This window comes from Trachemys scripta, chromosome 14 (genome assembly GCF_013100865.1).
Source record: "Trachemys scripta elegans isolate TJP31775 chromosome 14, CAS_Tse_1.0, whole genome shotgun sequence".
In the NCBI taxonomy this organism is placed as follows: domain Eukaryota; kingdom Metazoa; phylum Chordata; order Testudines; family Emydidae; genus Trachemys; species Trachemys scripta.
The window spans coordinates 8,362,864-8,390,300 of record NC_048311.1 but is presented as its reverse complement, the minus strand read 5'-3'; the positions used below and the strand labels follow the sequence as shown (position 1 = coordinate 8,390,300).

At 43.1% G+C, this 27,437-nt stretch overlaps 1 protein-coding gene across 7 annotated transcripts in view; it reads right to left on the bottom strand.

Annotated features, from left to right (window-relative positions):
• Nucleotides 1–10,600: 10,600 nt before the first annotated feature.
• LOC117887167 (butyrophilin subfamily 2 member A1-like) overlaps nt 10,601–27,437 on the bottom strand; it is a 52,393-nt gene continuing 35,556 nt past the window's right edge. For 5 of the 7 annotated variants that reach the window (XM_034789487.1, XM_034789492.1, XM_034789489.1 and 2 more), the window contains 4 exons: nt 22,863–22,883; nt 20,737–20,757; nt 20,598–20,624; nt 10,601–11,445 (listed from right to left, as the gene is read on the bottom strand). In XM_034789487.1, the coding sequence (XP_034645378.1) occupies nt 10,910–11,445; nt 20,598–20,624; nt 20,737–20,757; nt 22,863–22,883 (605 nt within the window). In that variant the 3' untranslated portion in view covers nt 10,601–10,909. The remainder of the gene's footprint in view (nt 11,446–20,597; nt 20,625–20,736; nt 20,758–22,862; nt 22,884–27,437) is intronic. The other 2 variants (XM_034789491.1, XM_034789493.1) reach the window with 1 other exon arrangement.

Sequence of the window (27,437 nt, the reverse complement as noted above, 5' to 3'; positions counted from 1 at the left end):
ACACAGAGGGAACACACACAGCCAAACATCTGTCAACATCTAAGTACACTGGTGACCTACGACCGCTGATCTGGTAAATAAGCGAGCTGTCCTCTGTAGGAATCATGATCTAACATGACAGAAAACCAAGCTAGGGAACTCCCTTATCCCCTCCCCGCAAATCCCCACAGAGTAAAATTTGCACCCGCTTGATTGCTAGCAAGGGGGGCCCATATGCATTTAAAAAACATAGTGTAGAAGAAACATGGAATGAAATCTGTAAGGCTAGGGCAGAGACTGTAGCCTTGAAATGTAGAATATTGCAAACTATAACCATGGCTGTTAAATGGTTAAAACAACATGCCACAAAATTGGCAGGGCAAGGAGCAGAAACAAAGAGTTAAAACAAGCAGGAGAAGTTACAGAACCCTGGAACATTCCCACTCCCCTTGCAGGGTGACAAGCAGTCCAGAGACAGCAAGCACTGGAACAGAATAAAACATTGGAAGCAGCTGTAAAAAAACTACAAAAAAGAGATGTGCCATCCCCTGTTATAAATACTTGTCATTAACAGCAGGCTTCAGGTAGCTCCCCTGTGCCTGAAGAATGGGGACAGAAATGGAAAAAAGTGGCCCTAGCAAAATTAAAAGATGAAATGGAGTCCACTGCATTGCAACCACCACCTTACGATAAAAGCCAGATACTGGTAAAAACTTCCAATGTCATGTGATTTAAAAAATGTATCACGATTAATCGCACGATTAAAAAAATTAATCACGATTAATCACGCGATTAATCACACTGTTAAACAATAATAGAATACCATTTAAATATTTTTGGATGTTTTATACATTTTCAAATATATTGATTTCAAGTACAACACAGAATACAAAGTGTACAGTGCTCACTTTGTATTTATTTTTGATTACAAGTATTTGCACTGTAAAAAAACAACAGAAATAGTATTTTTCAATTCACCTAATACAAGTATTGCAGTGCAATCTCTTTATCATTAAAGTTGAACTTACAAATGTAGAATTATGTCCAAAAAATGCATTCAATAATAAAACAATGTACAATTTTAGAGTCTGCAAGTCCACTCAGTCCTATTTCTTGTTCAGCCAATCTCTCAGACAAACAAGTTTGTTTATATTTGCAGGAGATAATACTGCCCGGTTCTTGTTTACAAAGTCACCTGACAGTGAGAACAGGCATTCTCATGACACTGTTGTAGCCGGAATCACAAGATATTTACGTGCCGGATGCACTAAAGATTCATATGTCCTTTCATGCTTCAACCACCATTCCAGGGGACATGCATCCATGCTGATGACAGGTTCTGTTCAATAAGAAACCACAGCAGTGCAGACCAACACAGGTTCATTTTCATTATCTGAGTCAGATGCCACCAGCAGAAGCTTGATTTTCTTTCTTGGTGGTTCGGGTTCTGTAGTTTCTGCATTGGAGTGTTGCTTTTCTAAGAATTCTGAAAGCATGCTCCAGACCTCGTCCCTCTCAGATTTTGGAAGGCACTTCAGATTCTTAAATCTTGGGTCGAGTGCTGTAGCTATCTTTAGAAATCTCACATTGGTACCTTCTTTGCATTTTGTCAAATCTGCAGTGAAAGTGTTCTTGAAATGAACATTTGCTGGGTCATCATCTGAGATTGCTATAACATGAAATATATTGCAGAATGTGAGTAAAACAAGCAGGGGACATACAATTCTCCCCCAAGAAGTTGAGTCACAAATTTAATTAACGCATTTTTTTTTAACAAGCGTCATCAGCATGGAAGCATGTCCTCTGGAATGAGGAGCGAAGCATGAAGGGGCATACAAATGTTTAGCATATCTTGCACGTAAATACCTTGCAATGCTGGCTACAGAAGTGCCACACAAATGCCTGTTCTCACTTTCTGATGACATTGTAAATAAGAAGAGGGAAGCATTATCTCCTGTAAATGTAAACAAACTTGTTTGTCTTAACGATTGGCTGAACAAGAAGTAGGACTGAGTGGACTTGTAGACTCTGAAGTTTTACATTGTTTTGTTTTTGAGTGCAATTATCTAACATAAAAAAAATCTACATTTGTAAGTTGCACTTTTACGATAAAGAGATTGCACTACAGTACTCGTATGAGGTGAATTGAAAAATACTATTTCTTTTGTTTATCATATTTACAGTGCAAATATTTGTAATAAAAAATAATATACATTTTGATTTTAATTAAAACACGGAATATAATATATATAAAAATGTGGAAAAACTGCGATTAATCGCGATTAATTTCTTTGAGTTAAGCGCATGAGTTAACTGTGATTAATCAAGAGCCCTAGTAAAAACTAAACATAGACTGGTGCCTGTCAGAACAGGACAAGTAATTGCACAGAAGGAAAAAGTAGCAAACAGTACTTTCACTGAATTATTAAATCAGATGAAGGGGAAAATGGAACAGTTCAGAAAGTACATTAGGAGACAGGAACTGTGACTCAGTTGCAGGGGAGAGAAAAAAAAAGAACTTCAAAGTGAAAAAACACAATTGAGTGGGTTAACACCTAGAATTGCATTAACAGATGGAGTTGCCCAAAAACAGTTAACTGCAGCAAAAAAGGGCACTTGGCATTTGGCATGTGGACAAAAGCAACAGACACTGTGGGAACAAATTCTGGCTTTGCAAGAGCAGGTAACAATCCCACTCTCCTCTTAGAGCCAGGATAAAACCAGGGGTGGGGTCCCAACTGGGCAGGTTCCCAACTGCTTTAACCCCTGGAGCCACACTCCATGCTCATGGCTAAAAATATAACGTTTCTCAAATATTTTTATATACCGGTTAAGTTTTCCTTTATATCTTTTCTCGGTTTGCTAAACTTGCTGCTGCTTCATGTATCTTAAGATAACTTTATAGAATTAATTTCTCTTGGCGCAGGTCTCCCTATCTTCCTAGGTTACTCTTCACTCCCCTCTTCCCCCTCCTCTCCTCACTTCTGCTCTCTCTCTCTCTCTCTCTCTCTGTTTTAAAAGGTAAAAGTTATAGTTTTTACAGAAACACACATTCCAAATACACACATTCCTAAGGAGTGCTAATCACAGAGTACTCACACAAACACATCCCGATATCAAGTGGTACCTGAACATCCCAATATCAAGGATGGTACAAAAACATTCCCCAAGGATAACAGGAACACACACTGACCCCTCATAAAAGATAATGTCACGATGACAGTACGTAATAGAGATGTTTTGATTGAACCAGCATGTACAAGGTGATGGGTGATAACTAGCCACGTCAGGGGGCAGTACTAACTTGTTTGTATCGGGGTATAAAGATGGCTCTCAGAGAGAGTATCTTTGTCTGGCCTAGGGAGGAATGGAAAGTACCGCTGTTCACTGAGCTGGTCCATTGTTACGGGCATACATGTATTAGTGGTCCAGTAGAGTCTGCGGGATACTAATACTGTGCTTCATCAACAATAAACCTGGCTGGGTGCCTTCATCCCTTAATAGATCGTGTAGTCATTGGGCGGTTTGCTCGAGGCCTGCCGTGCCAGCTGTCTGCACAGGGCTGGGGCAGCACACAGAGGGAACACACACACACACAGCCCAACATCTAACCACACTTATCATTATCCACTACTGCACAATGGCTGCTCCCTTCTACTGCCTTGCAGAATAAATGTATAAAATAGAAATAATTTGGTTACCTATCATTACCCCACACTGGGGCCAGGAAGAGAACCCAGGTGTCTTGATCTCTAATATAAGCTGTCTAGTAGGCCCACTGGCAAAGTGTCTGTTAAGTCCCCCTCCAGTGGTTGGCCGTCAGTCATAATAGCAATTATTCCTAAAGTTCCAGTGGTGGAGATGAGTGCAGGGGACCAGAGAGGTCATAGTACAAACCCTGTTGCCATGGGAGTGGGGATTGTGCGGCTCCATTTGGTATATATCTTAGTTTTCATTTTTAAATAGTTTAATTCACATGACCATTAAAACCAGTATGGGCTGTTGATTCTAGTGTGATGAGCCATAAAGCCCAAGTGTCCCACATTGCAAATATCTGTCACACATTTATTTTGCTTGTGTCACACACCAGCAGGTTTGTAGCTTGGGAGGTGAAGTGACCAAACCAGCTCTCTCCAGAGCACAGCTGAGCAATTCTTTACGTACATGTGATATAAAGTGCATGCCCCAGAGTGTAGAGTGGATAGCAACATATAACAGTAAGGCCCAGGCTATCATGAGATTGACACACCCACACACCCCCTCATTGCTGTTGGGGTGACACAACCAATTGGGGGTGAGGGGGAATTCCATGTCTGCCTTCAAAATTACAACTGGGAAATTAAAAGGAAATAAACAAGGAAAAAATATGCTTCGTTTACATTAAGTAAATGTCAGGCTTAAAAGGAGCTGAGAGGGAATTTTCATAACCAGTCTGACTTTCAGCAGCATTTTATAAATCTCCGTATCCCTCATGTTCTCTTTTCTTCACTCCTTTCGTTCATTTTATCCAGTTTTACACGTCACCTTTTATAGCACACTTTTCCCATCTATTTTTCTGTCTCCTTAGCTCTACTCTATTCACATTCATAGATCATTCCACCTCAGGTTCCTGTTCTCTCCCCTGAGTTTTTCCTTTCCCCTCTCCGTGTTCCCTGAGCTTTTTCCCTTCTCAGGATTGTTTTGCTTTCACTCTTCATTTCAGTTTCCCCCACTTTCCTCAGGTTTCTCTCTTTACCCTTGTTTCACTTTATTTTTTCACTTTCTTTTCTTCTCTCCTTTCTGGTTAAACCTGCCTTGTACTTGCCTCTCCCCTCCACACAGCCAGGTCAACTTCATCCACATGACATCTCCCCACCCCCAACTCCTTCCCACAGTAGCATCCCTTCCTTGGAGGTTACACTCTCCAGTTCCTGGGTCTCCCTTTCACAGGTTCCCTGCAGATGCGGAGTCTCCAGCTACTTCCCAAACCCCAATTAATTAATTTTGTGTCCCTGCTACTCCACATCTACCTGTCTATTAATAGCCATCCCAGCTATCAATTAGGGAACCAGTGCCCACATCACTTCTCACCCTGAACCTCCATCAGTTCTGACTGTGCAGCCCCCACAGCTACCCCCTCCAGGCCTATCTAATCCTTCTGCAGCTCCAGGATTTTTTCACCCCTTCCTTGTGTTCCTGGGAGTGAGGGGGAATCAGCTCCCAGGTGTCATAGAGATGAGGTATAGGGGTTTGGAAAGCCAGGAGTCCTCCACCGACAGAGAGATAGAATCATAGGACCAGAAGATTAGGGTTGGAAGAGACCGCAGGAGGTCATGAGTGAGGGGTAGTTAGATGACAATCCTCCAGGGTCATAGACACTAGGATGACTGTGGCTAGAGAAGCCTGTTTTTTTACATTCCCAATGGCCTAGTCCTCCCATGTCTCAGTGACACTCTTGTGACCCAGGACACCCAGAGTCCTCCTGGACCATAGAGAACAGAGAGAAACAGATTGGACAGTCCCTGTGGTAATGAGATTGGCTTCTCCACCTTGATCACTCCTTGATCTCTGTGGTTTGACAGTCCAGACCTGAGAGCCCATGGAGCATCCAGGGTCCTTGACACTGTACTGCAGAAAGTCTTCAGGAAGAGAGAAGTCCTCCAGGGTCATGGAGACTAGGATGTGTGAGGCTAGAGAGGTTGATTTCTGGCTGCCCAGTGGATATTTCATATGGCAAATAATTTCCTCTCTGACAAGACTTGCTTTACCAAAGTAATACCAGCTGTGGTGGCCCTCCATGCCATACACTTTTTTCCATTAATTTCTGCACTGCTAATTAACTCACTCTTCTTCTTCCCATATTTAGCTTTAATATGGATCCTAAGGCTAATTCCTTCAGCGACAACAGTAACAGCATTTGCACACAAAGTGGCAGCATTGGGCTTTATCTGGTCACCTTCTATGCTTAAAGAGTTATAGAGTTTATGTTGGGGGGCTTTGTGGTATTTAGACTCATAGACTTTAAGGTCAGAAGGGACCATTATGATCATCTAGTCTGACTTCCTGAACAACGCAGGCCACAGAATCTCACCCACCCACTCCTGTAACAAATCCCTAGCCTATGCCTGAGTTATTGAAGTCCTCAAATCGTGGTTTAAAGACCTCAAGGTGCAGAGAATCATCCAGCAAGTGACCTGTGCCCCACGCTGCAGAGGAAGGCGAAAAACCTCCAGGGCCTCTGCCAATCTGCCCTGGAGGAAAATTCCTTGCTGGTTTATTTTTAAAATTTGGACACTCCTGCTTGATAAATCCACGTATACCACACAAATGACAGACCACTTGTCTCCCCTTAGAATAAGAGTTTTTATGTTCTGGGTTCCAATGTGCTTTTCTAATAGAAGTAGGGCTGGACCTATTTTTAACACCTTCACTCCTTTTAAACTGGGGTTTAGACTTTTCATAATTTCTATTATGTAGATAAGCACCAGCAATTTCTGCAGCAATTAAGACTGAAGGTTCTCTATCACAAACAGCTGCTCTAATATTTTCGGAAACAATGCCCAAAAATTGTTCCAAAGTGATTACATCCAAAAATGTCTCAAACTTCCCATGAGCCTTTGCTCCCACAACCCACTTTTAAACAAAACCTATTAATTTATGAGCACATTCCACAAAAGTACAGTCATTAGACATTTTAAATTTTCTAAACTTTACCCTGCAAGTTTCAGGAGTGACCTTGAATCACTTTAAACACAGGATCGTTAAACAGCACATAATCTAATGCTTCTTGCGCTTTTCCAGTCAACCTGGTTAAGGAGGACAGGCATTCATTGTTCATCTGAGTCCTTGTGAAGACTGGATAGGTGTTCAAAAGTAGACAAAAATTCCTCCATGTCTTCAGTATCTTTGTAAATGGGACAAATCCTTTCCCAATTTTTGCTGTTGAGGAGGGGAGATGGAGTTTCAGGCTGTGGCAGATTCTTTTCCTTTTCCTTTTCCAAGACTTGGAGTTGAAGGTTGGCAGCTTCTAGCTGTTTTTGATGAGCTCTTTCCTCAGCAGCCATCTGTTCCATCCACCTTTGATGAGCTGCTTATCTTTTGCTTTTCCTGCAATTGAAGATCTGCCAGTTTTTGTTCATGTTCAAATTGTTGTTAGTTTTCCACTGCTAGCATTCCCACTGCTACTGCTTCTGCTTCAGGAGCTGCATTTGGGGCTAACAGATTTTTCAGTTCTTGATCAGTTGCTTTCTTCCTAAAGGATAACCTCTTTTGTGAGCATAAACCTTCCAGGGTTTTTTCTGTCAAGACCATCATATGGTCATTGCTCACTCATTGTAATTACTCTTTAACCCTTAAAACTCTCAATATCAAATTTTTGAATAGCGTGGGGTTCTAATCCAAAGCTTAATTGACCTGGTTCTGTGAATCCTGCAAAAAGTATGCCAAATGTCACTGACTGTCTTTCAGTGGGTCACAGCTGAGAATACAAAATTCAGGACAAACGGCCAAGAAATGAGGCAGACCCACCCCAAACTGCTGATTATTTTTGTGACTGGCTTGGTATATCCTATGGAAGAATAAACGTTTGTCTCATCACACTGGTTAACAAGAAGTCAGAAATGCAGTCTCCTTAGGTATCCCAGCCCTTGTTTCATCACCCAGACACTAGACTTAATGATGAGTGGTTATTTAAAAACAATTTAATCAAATAAAGTTTTTTTCTAATTCCAAGAGCTTAGTGCTGGCTAGACTTGATGCAAACTACCTTGTAGGTGTTACCCCAGGAACAAACACATTTGAAATACAGTATATAGTCAATATTCATAACTTCAGATACAAAAATGATATGTGCATACAAACAGGATAGTGATATTTGATAGATTGTAACTTTTCCATTGATACCACACATGACATACTTTGTACAAGATTTGTTGCAATATTAATGATATAAATGGTCATGTTCCAATCATATGGCATCACAAGGGAAAAGAGCTAATTTAGATTCCATCATTTTGTATAGCTGGGATTATGTTTTTCAATGTGCATTACTTCACAGTTATCAACATTTATCCAGAAAAAAAAGTCAATCCCTACCTTCTCTCTTTCCCAGATTCCTCTCTCCAGAACCTATCTACACCCCATTTTACTATCCCACCTTATTTCCCCTTTGCTTTGGGATTACCTCTCCAGTCTTTAATTGAGTCTAATGAGCTCTTTGGTGAAAGTCAAATAGTGTCTAGGATTCTTTCAGCAACACCCATGCCACCAGATACAACCACCTGTCCCCACCCTCTTTCCCTTTCACTGGGATTTAGCAGCCCTACCCCTGCTTAGTGAGTGAGGGGGGGTCACCCTAAATGAAACCTTGTCAGAGCATGCTAAGAACAGTTCTGCTGTCCTTTACCCATACAATCAGGATAACATTTCATTATCCCTGTATTCAAGTACTAAAGTGATTTATAACCCCAAACCAACCATAATTGATCATTTTGGCAAAGAAGCTCAATCATGGTGTGCACGTAGACAGAGTAGGTGTGCCTATGTGAACACGGTCTGCTCCTGAAGTCTTTCCCCCCAGCCCATCAATAGGAGAGGGGACAGGGAAGAGCTCGTTCAGACCCTGTGTAGACTTGGTGTCAAGGCTGAATCCCCACTCTGGCACTTCAAGTGCAGAAGTGGGGCCCACAACGATTCTAAAAATTAATATTTGCCACTCCCGGCTTGTATTAAACTCCCAAGGTTACAGCTTTTCTCTGACCTTGGCTTGGTAAATGCTGCCACCACCCAAATGCAAAAAAAAAAAAAAAAAAATCCCTTGGACCCAGAAAGGAGCACTTGGGAATTCCTCCCTGTGGAGTACCCTCAAGCCCTTTCACTCCCCCCCTTCCAGGAAGAGCTGTGAAGAAAACAAAGGAAATTAGCTGTTGCCACTAGCTAATCAAACAGCACAGGCACAAATCTCTTAGGACCCAACAATCCAAATCCTGTTCTTAAAAAAAGTAAATTTTATTAAAAACAAAAAGAAAGAAAATACATCTGGAATTTAGGCTTTTGCTAGATTTTAAGAGCAATTCCAAAAATTAAGCACCCAAAACAGGGTTCAGCTTAAAGGTTACAACCAAACAAAAGCATCTGGGGTTAGCAGAGAGGAGATCCACAAGCCAAAATAAAGAAATAAATCTAATGGCATTTATCTAAACATTCCCTATGCAAATAATTTCTCCTAGGTACAGAAGATAATTTTTCATATCTGATTCAAACCTTACATAGCAATCCGGCTTATAGCATTGCTGCTCCATCCCTGCAGCCCAGAGAACAACAGACAAAGGGCAAGTTCTTTCCCAATTTTAAAAAGTTCTAGCCTTCCCACTGGCTCTTTTGGTCAAGTGCCCACTCCTTTTTTTTTTTTTAACCTGGGGACATTTTAACCCTTTACAGGAAAAGCAGAGAACAGCTACCAAGAGGGATTTTACAGCTAACTGGCTGGCTGTGTGTTCATAAAAGAGAGCTCCCCTCTCCCCACCCTTCATTTATCACACTTGGCCTCCAGAATACTAGAGGTTAGTGTGACGTTGTTCAGTCTATATGGTTTTATAAAAACATGATAATAAGTGAATATAATGTAACTGGAATAGTTTTATAAAGATTTGATAATAAGTGACTATAATGCAACTGGGATATGCTTCGTGCAAAAGGTCTCTTGTAAGGTATCATTCCAAAGCTCATAATCTACTGAGTGTGATCATCCTATTTGTAAAAATGTACCACTCTTGTATCTAAAACTAGAAATATAAAACATAACTCTGAGGGCCTACTGTAATTATATAAAGTGTGGGCCATTAATGATGGTTTGGAATCTTGATGACTCCCATTAACCAGAACCATTGTCTGCAGATGGCTGTGTTTACCTGTTAGTCTTCCTGTATGTGTGTGTGCTGGCAAGTGGGCAATGAAGTCTTGCAGTGACATGTGATCATGTCACCTGACCTGGAATCCATCTTTAACCTGGTGCTTTTCCAGTGAGGGGGGTGGAAACCCAGAGGGACAAAGGGTTCCCGCCTTATGCAAAAGATAGATAAAGGGGTGGAAGAGAACAGAGGGGGAGAGGAGCCATCATGAAGAATCCCCTAGTTGTCACCTAAGCTGGAACAAGAGCTGTACCAGCTGAAAGAATTGTGCCCAGGCCTGGAAGGTGTCCAGCCTGAGAAAAAATTTACTGAAGCATCTCTGAGGGTGAGATTATCTGTATTCAGTTTGATTAGACATAGATTTGCGCATTTTATTTTATTTTGCTTGGTGACTTACTTTGTTCTGTCTGATACTACTTGGAACCACTTAAATCCTACTTTCTGTATTTAATAAAATCACTTTTTATTTAGTAATTTACTCAGAGTATGTATTAATACCTGGGGGAGCAAACAGCTGTGCATATCTCTCTCTCAGTGTTATAGAGGGCAAACAATTTATGAGTTTACCCTGCATAAGCTTTATACAGGGTAAAACGGATTTATTTGGGTTTAGACCCCATTGGGAGTTGGGAATCTGAGTGCTAAAGAGAAGCACACTTCTGTGAGCTGTTTTCGGGTAAATTTGCAACTCTGGGACAAGTAATTCAGACCCTGGGTCTGTGTTGGAGCAGACCGGAGTGTCTGGCTCAGCAAGACAGGGTGCTGGAGTCCTGAGTTGGCAGGGAAAACAGGAGCAGAGGTAGTCTTTGCACATCAGGTGGCAGTTCCCAAGGGGGTTTCTGTGATCCAACCAGTCACAGTGAGAAAAATAACTTGGGTAAATGCTGTTCCATTGACATTTTCTCCCAACCATTCATGTTTTCTATAGTTTTGAAAGGTACAGAATTCTGGGCACAGTGAGGTAATTTGCTCTAAATTTTCATAAGTGCCCACTAATTTTGAGTGCTGGCACCAAAAAATAATGGACACTTGAAAATGTAGGGCTAACTCTTTTCTCGGTCACACAGTTTGATATATTTTCCTGGAGTTCTCCAGATACAGAAGAAAGGAAAGATTTTCTCATCAGAGAAAGAGACCTCTTTGAAAGTGTATATTGGCACCATGTTATCAATATCATAAAATGCTACATGATGCTCTTTAAAGTCCAGAGAAACCCCAATTTTCCCAAGTCGCTCATTCAGAGGCAAATGGATCACAGAGGAGTCAAGAGCCTGGTATTTACCCCAGTCACACTCCACAGCCCAGATCTTCTCCACTGGGCTAAAATTGAGCCATCCCTTCCTCTTTATAGACTCTCTGGCAACCCCTACAGCCCACCAGTCACCACCATTCCCCACTTCCATCTCCCAGTAATGTATCCCTGATGTGAAACCTTCAGAACCCAGGACACACACAGAAGAATCAAATCTCTCAGGATTGTTTGGCACATTCTGTGCTATATCTCCTTTTGTTACACATGTCTGATCCTCAGACAGGATGAGATCAGGATGAGCAGTGATTGGATCCAGAATCACGCTGGCTGCAGAAAGAGAAAAATCAGAGTTTTAGAGGCAGATCTTGTCTCTAGGCAAGGTTGTATTCATTTCTGTGACATAATCTGTCTGAGCTGTCAGCAAATTAGAGACTCTTCTTCCTCCAGTTTACCCAGCTCTGAACAGGGAGTAGATCAAACAGCTCAGGAAAGTGCCAGAATGATTCATTCTACTGGCAGAGTAAAAGCATTAACTGATTCAGGCCTGAGATTCAAAACCTTCCCTATCTCTCCCTCAGCCTCTCCAGAGAGATGAACCAGCTTTACTATGTTTTCCCATTAAATTATATAGAAAGTAATAATAGGGAACAAAGGAAGAGAACACCACTGCAGAGAAACACCTCTTGCCATGCCCTGGAAGGGCTTGTCTTCCCTACTAATGTGCAAACATGCTAGCAGTATTGCCAGCCTCAAGACCTCAAAAGTCAGGAGCCAGATCCTCAACTCATGAGGCTTTCTTAAAATCAAATAGTTTTTTAGTCTAGGTTGTGTGTTTTTTTACTGTTGTGCTATCATGATCCAGCAGCAACACTTCTGTCTCCCACTGCCCTAGGACTGGAACCCAGCTACACCACTTCTCTGAGTTCCCACTTGCCTGCCTTGGGACTTCTCCGTCCAAGTGCCAGCAGCACCACTCCCCTGACTCCCCACTCCCCTCTTTCCTGTATGGCAAGGCAGATCTGTGTCCTCAGCCTGGAGGCTCTCACACAGAGCTCGGGGTGCATGCCTGCCCTGAAAATCACAGGATGAGAGGAACTTCTTGTGTCATCATGACAGCTCTCCCTGCAGATGCCAAAATCCTGTGAGTCTTGATCAGTTGGCAAAAACTGGCAACACTATCTTCCCTGGCTGCTGGGAAGGGACTCTCCTTCCCCCGCCCCCAGCTGCCATTCAATCCCCTCCATCTCCCGCCCCATCGTTGTCCTGTGCACCCCCCCTCAGCCTCCCTCCTGCCTTAATATCCCCCCCTTGTCCCACTCAGCCTACTCTCTGCCCTGCCTTTATTGGACAATGTTGGGTCAAAGGAGTGATGGGAGGAACACAGGTTGGCAGCTCGGAGGCAGCCTCATTGGGTTTAGAATTTCTTTTTTTTAAAAAGAGGGGAGCCCAAAATAACTGTTCTGGGGAGAGTCTCAAGAACTCCAAGGATTGCAGGGCAACTGAAAAGGGGTGAGCTGGAGCTGGGATGGGTTGTGGGGAAGGAAAAGGGGTGGAAACAATGCTGGAGAGAGGCCTCAGCTCTCCCAGAGCACTGCTGAGTGCAGGCTAAATGGACAGCAGCAGAAAGGCTGGTGGAGTCTGGAGGAAGCTTCCCAGTACTGGGAGAGAGAGGCGCCAGTAGCAAAAGAGACAGCAACCAACACCAGAAAAGAAGGGACACAGTAAGTGGGGAACCAGTGGATACAGACCCCAGTTGGCGAGTTGTCATCAGAGGGTTTCCAGGAATAGAGCCGGAAGGGAGAAAATCCAGTTCAGGAGGGACAGGACAGACAGAAATAGTAGGAACAGTGACAAATGGGACAGTACTTTGAAAGAAAAAAGGCAGTGATAGAAGGGGAAAAGTGGGAACGTTAAAGGAAGAATAGTACAATTGAATGAGAGGAAAAAGTAACTAGTCTTGATGTAATCTAAGAAATTATTAGAAAAACATTGTTAGAAAACTATTAAGTAAAGCAAGAATGAAATGAAAATGAAATAAGCTACAATAAAAGATAAACTATCATTAAAAACTTAAGAAATAAGGAGGAAAAGAGATGTAGTGAAAATGAAAAAAATAATAGCAGCCATTACACAGAAAAGGGGCTCCTGGACAAGAAGTTTGGCAATAAGAATACTGAGAGTATGTGGTGAGAGAAACTTTGCTGTGAATGTACCACAGTTTGTTAAGTTAGGCATTAGTTGCATTTTATCTTTATTTTTCTTGTAACCATTTCTGACTTTTATGCCTCATTACTTGTACTCACTTAAAATCTCTCTCTTTGTAGTTAACAAACTTGTTTTATCTAAACCAGTGTGTTTGATTTGAAGTGTTTGGGAACTCCATTTGGAATAACAGGAGTTGTGTATCTCATTTCTATTAATAAAATGATGGACTTTATATACGTTTGCATTGTCCAGGAGAGAGCTGGACAGTATAAAACGTATATTTCTTGGGAAAGTTTGGGACTGGGAGTAGGCTGGGGTCACCCTGCACTGTAATTCAGGCTAGTGCAGGGGTGGCCAAACTTACTGGCCCTCTAAGCCACATACAACAATCTTCAGAAGTTCAAAAGCTGGGGTGCACCTGGTGGAGCCTGGGCTCAGGGCTTCAGCCCTGCTCCTATTGAAGCCCAAGCCCAGGCAGGTACACCCCACTGGGCAGAAACCCCAAGACCCCCCTCCCTTCTGGGCTGAAGCCCCTACCCCACCACCTTGCTGCAAGGTGAAGGTCCCGAGCTCTCCCCCCACCCCCAGTCTGGTAGGTGGAGAATGGAGGGGAGGGCGCATGAAGAGCTCCGGGAGCCACACTTTAGCAGTAAAAGAGCTGCATGTGGCTCATAAGCCACAGTTTGGCCACCCCTGGGCTAGTGAGAGTCCGAGTGTGACTGGCAGTTTGCAAGTGCACACAGACATAGGTGAAAGTGACTTACATGCTGGAGGCCACTTGTGGGTTGTCCAGACTGGAGGACACAGCAGCAAAGCAGTGAAAAGAGCACCCCAAGTGAGAGGGCATGAGTCACACAGCTACTTACTAGTCTAAGGATACACACAATAAACAAACAGGCACATATGCAAGCTCTGAAGTGCATGCACATTTGAACATACTGATGAATCTCATGCCAACCATGTACACATTTCAAGCTGTTAGTAGATAACAATTTAAAGATTTGACACACTAAAATGGGAAGAAAACAAAAATCTGTATCAGAATACGTTTCAGAACACAAGGAAGTATTCAAAAGTTTTAAAAAACAAAAACAGGAGAAAGGATGAAGTTGAGTGTATACGCTGCAAATAGTGTGGCCCAATTATTAAATGTAAACATTTATAGGCTAATAGTTCTAAGTCTACAACAATAAACTGTTTATTCAAATGAAAAGTTTTATTTGGGGATTGTTTTCTTAAACTCCAACGTGGAATTGTGTTTTGAGTTATGTTTTAGTTCCGCAGCAAACCATATTGAATTCCATTCATCAAAGCACTAACCTACCAAATACTCTTTTCCCCTGTCCTTCTGTCCACCAAAATAAACCCCGATATTTACCCAGAACATTATTAGTAGTTTTTTCCACTAATTTTCACCTGTGTTTGTTGTATTACTAAACACCGACAAATTCCTGGAAAAAATAAAATAAAATAAAAACCAAAAATGAAGGGCCCTATCATATAGTATCAGGGTGAGAGTGTAATCCACACACCTCCTGGGTGTGGTGTTCTGTTCCGTCTAGTGGCACTAAGACCACTTAGAGAGAGAGAGAGAGAGAGAGAGCAATTATGAGTCTGCTCTACAGCCTTAGCTAACAAGCAAATGGCTTTTAGCTCATGCGGTAGCGGCTCATGCACTAAGCTCCAGAGGTCCCAGGTTCAATCCCTCCTGCCTATTGGTGTTACAAGAGCATTTAGTTGATTTATATAGTGGTGTAATATTTTTCATATTATTCTCCATTGCATATATATGCATGTGCACATTGTTTGCTTTTTGACCATTGCTGCACTTTAAGCAGAGGTTTCCACTGAGCTGCACACAATGATGCCCAAGACTCTTTCTCGAGTTGATAAAAGTAAATAACTCCAGTATTAGTATGGAACATTGTAATACACACACAACTTCTAGCTGGTATCAAAATTGACCATTTTGTCTCACATTTTACTTTCTATCTGTTAGCCAGTTTGATCCAGTGCCAGAACTTTACATCTCTTCACATGGCTACTCAGTTTCCTTAATACCTTCTTGTAAGGGATTTTTGAAGGTCCAAATAAACCAAGTCACCTAGGCCCTCTTTATTCACTATGGGCATGAACCAAAGTCCACTGAAGTCAACAAAAAGAGTCCCATTGATTTCAATGGACTTTGGATCATACCTTACGACGTCTCAAAGGAAATATGTAAAGGGAATGTATTGTTTTGATATTACACTTCTGGCACACACAGGTTTCTAAATGTATAGGACAGTTGCATCAAACAGTCCTAGATTATCTGGGCCTATGGGCTGTTTCAGGCCCAATCCCAGTAGTAGTCATCATGGCAGTGACCGATGCTCAGCTGGTGTAAATCGGCATTAATGCCATTGACTGCAGTGGAGTTACGTCAATAGACACAGCTAAGGATTTGACCCATAATTCTTAACTGTGCCTTGGGATTTTTAAATGCAGCTGAGCAGGTGTGTGTGTGTGGGGGAGACAGGATGAGGCAGGGACACCCCATGAGCTCTAGGGGCACTGAGCAAATTGGGGGGACAGGGTGAGGCAGGAGGCAGGGACATCCCATCAGTTGTAGGAGCACCGAGTAAGTGGGGGAAGTGGGGGGGACAGGGTGAGGCAGGGATATCCCATGTGCTCTGGGTGCAGCTGAGCAGGGAGAAGGAGTAGGCAGCATCAGAAGGAGTTGGGCAGTTTTGGCCAACAGCACATGCTGATTTGTTGTCAAACAAAAAAAAGAACTACTTGCATAAAAATAAAGGTAACCATAGAATATCAGGGTTGGAAGGGACCTCAAGAGGTCATCTAGTCCAACCCCCTGCTCAAAGCAGGACCAATCCCCAGACAGATTTTTGCCCCAGATCCCTAAGTGGCCCCCTCAAGGATTGAATTCACAACCCAGGATTTAGCAGGCAAATGATCAAACCACTGAGCTATCCCTCCCCCTGAATAAATGAATCCTGCCTCCTGCCCCTACCTTGCACCAGGCTTCAGTACAACACAGGAGCAAACATACCAGTGGCAATGCTCAGTGAGCAATGGGGAGTGGCCTGCGCAGCTGCTGACTCTGAAACTACTCTCCATTCAGGGTAGCACCAGGGTTAACAGTGAATTCAGTCTAGAACAGCTAGGATACATGCAGCTGTAATACCTTTCACTTTACTCATACAGCCATGACCTTCATTCACAGCTAGTCTCCCTCACAAACTCCTTCTCTGGCATTCCACACATGTGGAAGGTGTCCAAAGTCAGGGGGAACTAATGGCCTATACCCTACACCTGGCCTGGTCACCAAGTGCTCTTCTTAAACCAATAATGAGCTCAGAACCACCCAACCGACAGCAGCAGTTGTTCTTAGAGCCTCTCACCCATTTGAATAATGGCTCTTGGTACTTACTCCAAGCCAGCAGCCCCATCCCTGGTTTACTGGCTTTCAGTCCTGGGCCCCAGGGAGCAATGCTGGGGTCGAGCAGAGATTCACTGCAGCTCCCCACGTGATGTTATTGACATAATCTGGGACCATATAGAACATGGTTGCAACCAAAGTCCTGTAGTGGCACCATATCTTGTATAAAGGGGGTCAAATGAGGTGTCTAAGACAAGGTTATGGTTTACTAGTTATGATTATGCTGTCTATATGTGTGTATCAATTTTGTAGTTGAAGTTATGAATATTGGCTCTAAACTCTCTATTACAAACTTATGCTATGCTTCTGGGAGACATCCCAGACACGTTGGTGTTAGCTCTGCCTAGCCTGCTTGATGGCCCATTAAGGACCATCAACTATACAATAGACCCATGGAGAGAAGGCAGATATGCCTTGTAACTCAGCAAAGTAAGCAGGAACTTGCCCATGTAACTCCAGACTCCATTTTGCTGTAATTTTCCACAGTAAGAACAAAGAGGTGTTCTTACACCCAGAAAAGACTATAAAAAGCTGATGCCTCATCTCCATTTTGTCTTCAATCCTGCTTTTTACCTCTGGAAGGACTTTGCTACAAACAGAAGCTCTACACAAAGGATGACCCATCCCAGCTAGGGATGTAATCCAGAGACTTGATTTGAACCTGCAGTTTTTCTATCACTGCTACAAGCCTGAACCAAGAACTTTGCCATTACTGTATGTAATTGATTCCATTTAACTAATTCTAACTCTCATCTATATATTTTTCCTTTTATGAATAACCTTTAGATTTTAGATTCTAAAGGATTGGCAATAGCGTGATTTGTGGGTAAGATCTAATTTGTATATTGACCTGGGTCTGGGGCTTGGTCCTATGGGATCAGGAGAACCATTTTTCTTTTACTGAGGTATTGGTTTTCATAACCATTTGTCCCCATAACGAGAGGCACTGATGGTGATACTGGGAAACTGGAGTGTCTAAGGGAATTGCTTGTGTGACTTGTGGTTAGCCAGTGGGGTGAGACCAAAGTCCTCTTTGTCTGGCTGGTTTGGTTTGCCTTAGAGGTGGAAAAACCCCAGCCTTAGGCTGTAACTGCCCTGTTTAAGCAATTTGTCCTGAATTGGCACTCTCAGTTGGGTCCCGCCAGAACCGCATCGTTACACCTCATTCTCCCTGCCACCATGGACATATCCTGTTCTATCTACTTATCACCATTTATGGTTTCTATCATCCTCATTGTCTCACTCTTCCCTGCATCTCCCTCCAAGGGAAATTTTAACCCCTGAAAAGCAGCTAAAACCTTCCCCACTACACCCACACACTGCTCTGCTACTTTCCCCTTTCATTCAGCTTCGAGTCTGGCTGGTGGCTCCCTGTTAAAGGGCTCCAAGCTGCTGAAGGTGAAACTCCCCCAACCCACTGCTGCTCTGGCTGCCACTGCCTCTCACTGCATTCCTGGGAGAGCCAGGCCCTTATGGGCTCCAGCCTGAGGAGAAGTCGGGTGGGTTGTGTCCAGGGTTCCCAGGTACCTGGCATGGGAATAGGGACGATAGTCTGTCATGAATGAGTGACGTGGGTGCATCATATGAGAAACAAATGACACAGAAGCCACTTAAAACATTAGGACATTGTTTTTTTCCTATATTAGGGAGTGTCCCTAGTCACTCCATAGGTAAGGCTGAAACTGAATTTTTATTATAAGCTTGAGTCCACGCAGACCTCACTCCTGCTGTAAAATCCTCCCAAAGAGTCATCTTGGCCTCCTCACTGATAGGCAAGGTCCCACAGCACAATAGATTAATTCTAGAAAATTTGTAATGAACACGACAAGGGGCTGTTTAATTGTGTTGGGGCTGTCAAACAGAATCCTAGGTCTTCTGACATTTATTTACCACTTTGTACCATAAAATGAAAGAAGATGAAACCTCATCTACTGGACTCCTCTAGGAGGGATCTAATGCCCAGGACTAACATTTAGTGAATTAATGTGAAGTTACAAAAGTTGTTAATGTAGTAGTATTGCTAAGGAACATGTGCAGTGGATGTGTGTGTGAGTGAGTGACTGGGGCACCAAGACTTAAGTTTCATGGGGATAGGAAAACGAATTTCTTGCTGATTCTTTTCTTACTAAAGACCGACTGGACCATTTTGCTGAAACCTTTTTTTTTTTTTTTTTTTTTTTTTATAAAAAGGTATCACCTTAGGGCAGAGACGGGAATGGAAAAGCTCAGTCCTAGAGGTGAACATTTCAAAAGCAACTGAATTCAGATGCTGGAATGGAAACACTCTGGCAACCTTGGCTAGAGGTGTTAGCAGTGATCTGGCTATAATTTATCAAATTTTTATTTCTTTAAAAATTAAAATCAACACCACAGGTTTTTAGTTTCAGTTTTTAAAAAATACCATCCTTCACTGCCTTTTTCTGACCTGTCATTTTTTTCTTACTTACTTTTATTTCATAACCACAAGATGTTTTCCATCAAGATTAACCTTTTGCTTTCCCTCTCCCAAGATACCCCCTCTCATGGGCAGATTGTTGAGTCCTTCCATTTCCATGACTGTGTGGATGGAGTCTTGACTGGAGGCTGAGGCATCTTGTAAGGTGTCATTTCAGAAGCCTCAGGTATATATTTTCTCTATGTCTCCATTTCATCCCTCTCTCTCTAGGTTTTCCACCACATGTCATTTTAATTTATGCCTGCCAGGTTTCCTTTTCCAGAATTATGATTTAAATTTAACCCTAAAGTTGTGGTACTTTCTGTGATGGTAACAACTTAAACTGCATCTGAGAGCCCCACCCCACTCTCCTTTCTTCTGGGCACACTTGACACTCTGCTGACAGATACTGAGCCAGAGTGCTACATGAATGTAGTTCTGGGAAGGAGAGAAGCATTTAAACACTGGCTGCTAAAGCTCTTTCCGTATTTACTGTCCAGGTACGGTACAGATAGCGGCAGTACAAGATTCTCCTATACTATCCTGCCAATCTGCCTCAAACCTGACACATGCAAAATTCATTTCCAAGGGTAATGGGCAGGTGAGTCTCTGTGGTGCGTTCTGCCATGAATATGAGTCTTTCAGGATAATGAGCACAGCCATTAATTGTTTGTAAATGAACTGTCACCAGCTATTCATTGCACTGTGATCCATACAATCAGCCTCACCTGGTGACATTGAGACTAGTGGCCTACCAGAGAAAGGCTCCACATCTGATTAGCAATCCCCCGTCCACTGTACATTGCAAATCTTTAAATACACCTCTACCCCAATAGAACGCTGTTCTTGGGAGCCAAAAAATCTTACCGCGTTATAGGTGAAACCGCATTATATCGAACTTGCTTTGATCCACAGAAGTGCACAGCCCCGCTCCCCGGAGCACTGCTTTACCACGTTATATCTGAATTCGTGTTATATTGGATCACGTTATATCGGGGTAGAGGTGTATAAGGTAAAATAGATGACCATATTCCCTGGGACCCTCAGCATCCCTTAGAGAGTCCAACTCCCCAGCACCATGGACGACCAACATGCTCCTTGTTTCTTCATATTCCATTAGAAGGGGATGGAGAGTTAAATCAGGGAGTGTGGAAAATTGCTCTTCAGCAGAGCATATTGAGCAGTGTAATAGAAATGATCCTGTCAGAACAGTGTAAGCCCGGAAAGGCTGGAAATCCCCTCTCACTAATCACCACTTTACCCGAAGGAGAACATCTGTCCCATCTCTCTGAAAATACTACTTGAATCTTGTCACTCTTGCTATGAGCCTGTTCATTGCAAAAGGAAAGGGGGCAAAGATCTCCCCAATTTTGACATGAATAAAATATCAGCTGAATTTACCTTGATATATTTGAACTCTTCTCAATTCTGAAACAAAGTAGATATAGGGAGGTGAGAGCTGTCCTGTGCACCAGCCCCCAAGAAGAGAAAATAGTGTATAATAAAGTTTATATCGGGGGAAGGTGGGAATGGCACTTACGAAGTTCATTCTGGAGCTTCTCTAAAAACAAATCAATAGAAATAGATATATGGTAAGAAATTTTATTGAAACAAACATACATTTAAAGGGTGGTTTACATTATAAGAATTCTCATGACCTTATCACAAATTAAATCTTTGTTAAGTATATACTTAATAAGACTAATAACAACAAGGAGTGTCAGAAAGGTTGGAAATGCTCAATTAAAAATTAACGAAATTAAAAAAAAAAATTATGCCTTATTTTCATAAACTTAACAGTGAGCGTAATTAACTACTGGAACAATTTACTAAGGATTGTGGTGCATTCTCCATAAATGAAAATTTTAAAATCAAGATGATATGTTTTTCCTGCACTAGGAATTATTTGGGCAGTTCTCTGGCCAGGTGTTATGCAGGTCAGACTAGATGATCACAGTGGTCCCTTCTGGCCTTGGGATCTATGAATTTTTCCAGTTACTGTATCCCTGGCCAATGTGAACCACATGGGAATTTTATAACTATTACTACAAGTGAAGAACATTCCCACAGCAGTGATTAAAGGACAGAGCAAAACCTACACCTACCCTTCCTCATACAAGCTAAGGGAGGCTGCTTAGACCAGTGACGTGGGCAGGAAGGGATGATAATATTGAGTGAGGGAAAATCACCAGGGATGGGGCATGGATGGATGGTGGGGTGTCCCCATGGGCATGGGGAGGAGTCTTAGCAGACAGGACTGCTGGCACAGCGGAGCTGGGGAGCCCAGTCCCTTCCTCTGAGGGAGGAGAGGTCTCTGCTGCTGAGCTGAGAGATTCTGCCCTGGCACCACCTCCAACTGCAGCACCCTCCCTCCCTCCATGCCTGCCTGTTCCTGTGACAGTGCTGCCTAGGCCTCTCCGCCCTTGCTTGGGATGAAAGGGATACGTGGGGGAACATGCAAGGGGAACATAGGTTGGGGGACAGGGCTGGCTCCCCTGACTTGGCCCATGCTGTGTGGGGAGATGGCCAGAGCAGGGATGGGGAGGGTGGCTGGGGGAGACAGTACGGGCAGGGGGCATAAGCAGAGATGGGGTGGGGCTGTGGAGACAGAACTGGCACATCTCTCAGTGCCTCCTTGGGCTCAGGCTGGGAGCTCCATTCCCCCTTCCCCAGGCAAGGAACCACACACACCCATTAATCCATTCTGCATTAGAATGTCAAAGCTTAACTCCTGCCTCACCCTTTCCCCAGCACACACTGGGCCAGAGCAAGCACCTGCTAACACTGCTGAGGGCAGGGCTAAGAGTTAGTGTGAGTCAGTCAGGGAACTGTCACACATACAGGGGTGTTTCCCTGTCCGTTAGAGGGGGCTACTAGAAAGAATGGGTACCATGATGCATCAGTGTTCAGAGAGTTCTCTGCACTTGTTGTTTGCTTACTGTTAAGGGCTTGTGTGGGTGGGTTTTGCCTTTATGCAACTGTAACTGGTCTATATGAAAATCTCTTAGGCCTGGTCTATACTACCCGCCTGAATCGGCGGGTAGAAATCGACCTCTCGGGGATCGATTTATCGCGTCCCGTCGGGACGCGACAATCGATCCCCGAATCGGCGCTCTAACTCCACCAGCGGAGGTGGTAGTAAGCGCCGCCGACAAAAAGCGGCAGAAGTCGATTTTGCCGCCGTCCTCACAACGGGGTAAGTCGGCTGTAATACGTCGAATTCAGCTACGCTATTCACGTAGCTGAATTTGCGTATCTTAAATCGACTCCCCGCTGTAGTGTAGATGTACCCTTAGTAGCCAGCTGGGAAGTAGGAGGCTGCTACCTTAAGACTTCTTAAAACTCACCTCTGCCAGAAAGCCTATGAACCACTTGACAGCTGGGGAGCTCTGACTGGTACTTATCACAATCATGATGAGCCCCGTCAGTCTGTCTATATCCACCTGTTGTCTTGCATCTTATATTTGGGATTGTAAGCTATTTGGGGCATGGACCAGCTCTTTGTTATATGTTTGTACAGCACCTAGCACAATAGGGCCGTGACCCCTTTGGTGCTTCCACAATACAAATAATAAGTAATAAAAAATAAATAATAAAATAATAATAATATAGGCAACTTATTGCAAACTTTGATTTCTCCCATTAAAATGAACAAAGAAACCTTACCTTTCTCTGCAAGATGTTTCTCTAAAAGAAAATAGGAAAGAAATATAGAGAAGAATGTTTCTTAAATGTTGCATTTTTTATTAAACAATTAATTCTATCAGCAACCTTTCTTTAGATCTACTCCCATTGCCTATAGTTACTATATAGCCAAAAGGGCCTCAGTTTTGTCTTGTTTTTTAACCCAAATCCCATCTTTACAAAATGCCATGATGCAAGATAAATAAATATCTGAAATATACTAGCTTCCTTCTAAGCTGAGCTCTACAGATAGTCTATAGTTCCCCAGGATATAAAATATTTGGACATGGTCAATAACATTGAAGCCGTGCACAGCAACCCAGTCTTCACAGTCAGTGACTCATGTTCGTAGTGGCATGAAAATGCTGTGTGGATTAGAGACTGTCTGCTGTGAGATCAGAGCTGATCGGGATTTCGCAATATTGAAAAATATGGAATTATTAGGAAGGGAATTTTAAGGCTGTGACTGATAATGTCTGGTCTATTGTCTGACTATTCAAGAAGAAACCATCCATGTAATTCAAGATCACGTCTCTGTCTAAAACATTTGCTCTAGCTCAACCAGAAGATATGATCTTGAGGCAGCAGTCCATGCATGAGGTTCTCTGGCCTGTGTTAATCAGTAGGTCAGGATGGATGCTCAGAATGGTATTTTCTGTCCTCAACATTTATGAATGCCCCTACAGAGAGACTCTAACATGCAACAAAAACTTTATTCACCAACTGAAGTCAAAGAACAGTATCCATGAATCTTCTTTTGGAGAAAGTCTAACACTTCCACTGTTTGCAGTAGACTTTGCTATTTCGCTGGAACAAAGCCCTGGGGCTAGAGAAGTGCTTTTCACTTGTCTCATGATATTCCATTCAGGTTCAGCTGAATTATAAACATTTGAAAAAGTTTGAAACAATCTTTTATAATGGAAAGCCTTAGGCAACTTACACAGAAGGATGTTGCTACCAGCTCCCACTATAGCCCTGAAGAGTGTGCATGATCATATTGGTACATGTGCTCTCTGGAACTGGAATCCGCCTGACAGCACAATCTACTGAGAGCGACATCTTCTTTTGGCATCTGTCACGGAGTCTGGCACTACTCCATATGAAGCCAGTCAGGACTCTGGGGGAGCATGCCTCCTCTCTCTGAGCATACTGTCACTAGGGCAAGAAGCTTACACAGCTTCAACCTTCCTGGATCTGACCTTGGAGCATTCAGCATCCCCTTCCACACCGTGTGCTTCACACAGCGAGTCCACCCGGGCGGGGTTCCTGGGGAAGCCAGAGGGCCCTGCACCCCCACTCCGCAGTCAGCCGTGACTCTCAGCCAGCGTAAAATGGAAGGTTTATTAGTCGACAGGAACACAGCATAGAACAGAACTTGTTAGCACAGAAGTCAGTGACTTTCAGCCAAGTCCATCTTGGGGAGTCCTGGGCCAGAAGCCCTGGACTCTCCCTCTTCCAGTCCCCCCAAGCAGACTGCAAGCTTCGAGCGACCTGACCTCAGACACCCCTGTTGCTCCTCCTCCTTGACTTGGTCTCGCTTCCCGAGCAAAGAGTCACCTGGTCATCACCTGGTTTCATCCCGCTCCTGGGTCTCAAGTTACGAAGGGCACCGGTCATAGCATACGTGCAAGCAGCTGGAGCAGCCTCACCTGCCCTAGAGGTCTCAACCAAAGTCACACACCCCTATTCCCACCACCGAGGTATTGGTGCAGCACACAGCGAAACTGAGGCACACACAGTATTCATGCAAAACAGTAAAACTCACATAGGCTCAACAGTAAGACTGACATACAACATAACAAGGGAAAATCCCCACTTTGTCACAGCATCCCAAGTGGTCAAATGGGAGGAGCTTGGTTTGTGGGTGGAACTTCAAAGAGTGACAGTGTTTTTCAATCCCTAGATATAATGTCAGTGATGCCACAGTACAAGAGGTGCAGCTGGGTCCCTGTCTCTTTCCAGCACTGCATTTACTGAGCTCAGCTGGAAGACCTGTTTTCAGTTCTGAGCCCCTGGTGGCTAGACCCTCACATTTTGTTCCTAGAGCTGATCAAAACAGGAATTTCTGTTCAGTGGGAAGTTCCAACATTGCAGAAAAAAAATGCTCAGAATCAGAATAACACCCTCACATTTTGAAATTTCCTATGAACGTTAAAAAAAAACATTGAATTCAGGTCCATCAAAACATTTTGTTTCAAAAGTATAGATATGCTTTGTTTCTATAGTGTTAAAATGTTTAATTTAAACATGTATATTATATTAAAATATTAAATATAATATAGATTGTAGACATAATACTACATATATTATGGAAATACAATACTATAATATATTAAAATATCCATATTAAAGTAAAAACAAAATGAGTCAAAATGATGATGCCAAAACAAAACATCTTGACATTTTTAAATGTGACATTTCAACTTTTTCCCACAAAAAAATTCATCAAAATCAACGTTCCCACAAAACATTCAGATGAAGCTGAATTTTTTGATGGAAAACTGTTCCATTGGAATTTTTGACCAGCCCTAACTGTTGCAAGACTATGCATTCATACTCTTGTTCATTGTCCTAAACTCAAGGTTTAACTCAGGGAATAGCTTTGTCCAGGAATCACCGGGCTACTGTCTGTGGACAAACCCCATGAAGAAAGGGTTTGGCTCAGACCATTCATGGTGCCTTTGCTGACAGAGTCAGAGAGGGGCATGACTTGGCCTCTTTCTTACTTAAAGCCTTATAGGGATCTTGATCCTCAACCATGGAGAAAAGCATTACCAAGCTGATCCAGCCCCCCTCCTCCCAATCAGGGGGGTTTGCAGCCTTCTTGGGTGTTTTTGGAAAATCCTCCATATCATCTCTCAGGCCAGGTTGGACAGGCTGGGCTTCCAACACCCAGGACCCTTCCCCAGTGGTCTTCAAATTTCCACCCTGGGCAGATCTGTGAACTGTTGCAGGAGACCTTCTCTTCGCTGGCGAGTCCTTTCTTGCTGGGCCAGTTGCACCTCCTGCTGCCAGCCCATGAACTGTTCTTGCTGCTGACAGAGCTGCGTTTGCAGTGGCTGCAGCAGGGCAGTGGGGTCTGCTGCTATAGCTCCTAGGCAGGATCATGAGGCTGTTGCATCAATAGCAGGGATCTTCCATGAGCCCTCATCCCATTAACCACATGATCCAGAGATAAAGATACAAACTCTCATTTTCCCCCTTCATGGAGACATTACATGCAATTGCTAACACATTGACATGGCCGAGATGTTTACCTCTTTCGCTCTCCATTTCAGATCGGAAAGTCTCTAGAGCAGTGTTTCTCAAATGCGGCCACTAGGGTCTTTTCTTGTGGCCACAGCCTTCTGGGCAGGGATTGGAGAGGTGGGGGAAAACAGCGGCCACCTGCCCTCAGAGTGGGGGGTAGGAAAAGTTATCACCTTCGTTTTTGTGTTGGAATTGGTTTCTTGTTTATTTGTTTCGCAAAGGAGCACTGCTGAGGCCTGCCCTGAGACCTCCCAGGAAAAGATTGGGAAATAACACCCCCAAGTGGGAAAATGAACACTGTCCAGAGTGGGGATGACTTACTCCAGGCTCCCCCACTGTCAGAGGGGGAAGAGCTGAGCCCACCAAGGTAGAGAAGGTGCCTTGCTACAAGAGATTGACTGACAGTGTGACACAGATAGACCTTTTCATGGAGGCCACAATACAATCAGTCAGAATCTAGAATATCTTAGATTTAGATCTTAGATCTTTTGCTTTACTTTATGTCTTTGTAAGTAGATGTACTTTGATCTGTTATTTCAATTATTATGAGAGCCTCAGCCTATCAGCTTGTTTTTCACCAATTTGTCAAAAAATGCATATATGCCCTTCCTTGTATCTTGCATACCATTCTGTTGGGCACATTTCAAAGAACATTACAATGCGCACATAACCACCCAAAACTCTGGAGTTCAGGCTGAGCAGATGTGCCACCAACCTCTTCCAGAAAACCCCGACAAGAAACTATTTTAAACTCTCAAACTTTTAAAATCATGGAAATTAAAACTTAAGGTTCCACTTTAAAAAATGTGAAGTATGGTTTGCAGTTGTTTTCTTTTTTAAGTCACCCAAACAGAACTCTAACACAGTGGCACGATTGCATTTCTCTCTTCCCTCCTAGCTTTAAATTTGAAGAAGTCAATACTGGAGTAAAAGTTCGTGAGTGGAGAACTGAATTCTTGGTATTGGTTTTAAAGCATACTTGTCTCTGATACTAAGTGTGATCCTTCAACATGACACTGGCCTCATTCTGTATTAGTACCAGAATGCTCTGATCTCAGCCTTGGAGTTTATATATAAATGCTTAACTGGAAATGAATGGTTTTGTGTTGGAATGTCCTTGTTCTGTTTAAGTGTAGGGAGACTAGGTGTGAATGGAGTTGGCAAGAGTCAATGTTGGGGAGACTGTGGGAAATGAATGTTGCGGCCATGTAAATGTGGATAGGCAAATAAGAGTCATGGGCCAAGGTGGGACTCATGAGCAAGAGTATAGAGGCAGAGTCTGTCAGCTAATGGTGACCATCAGAAAGT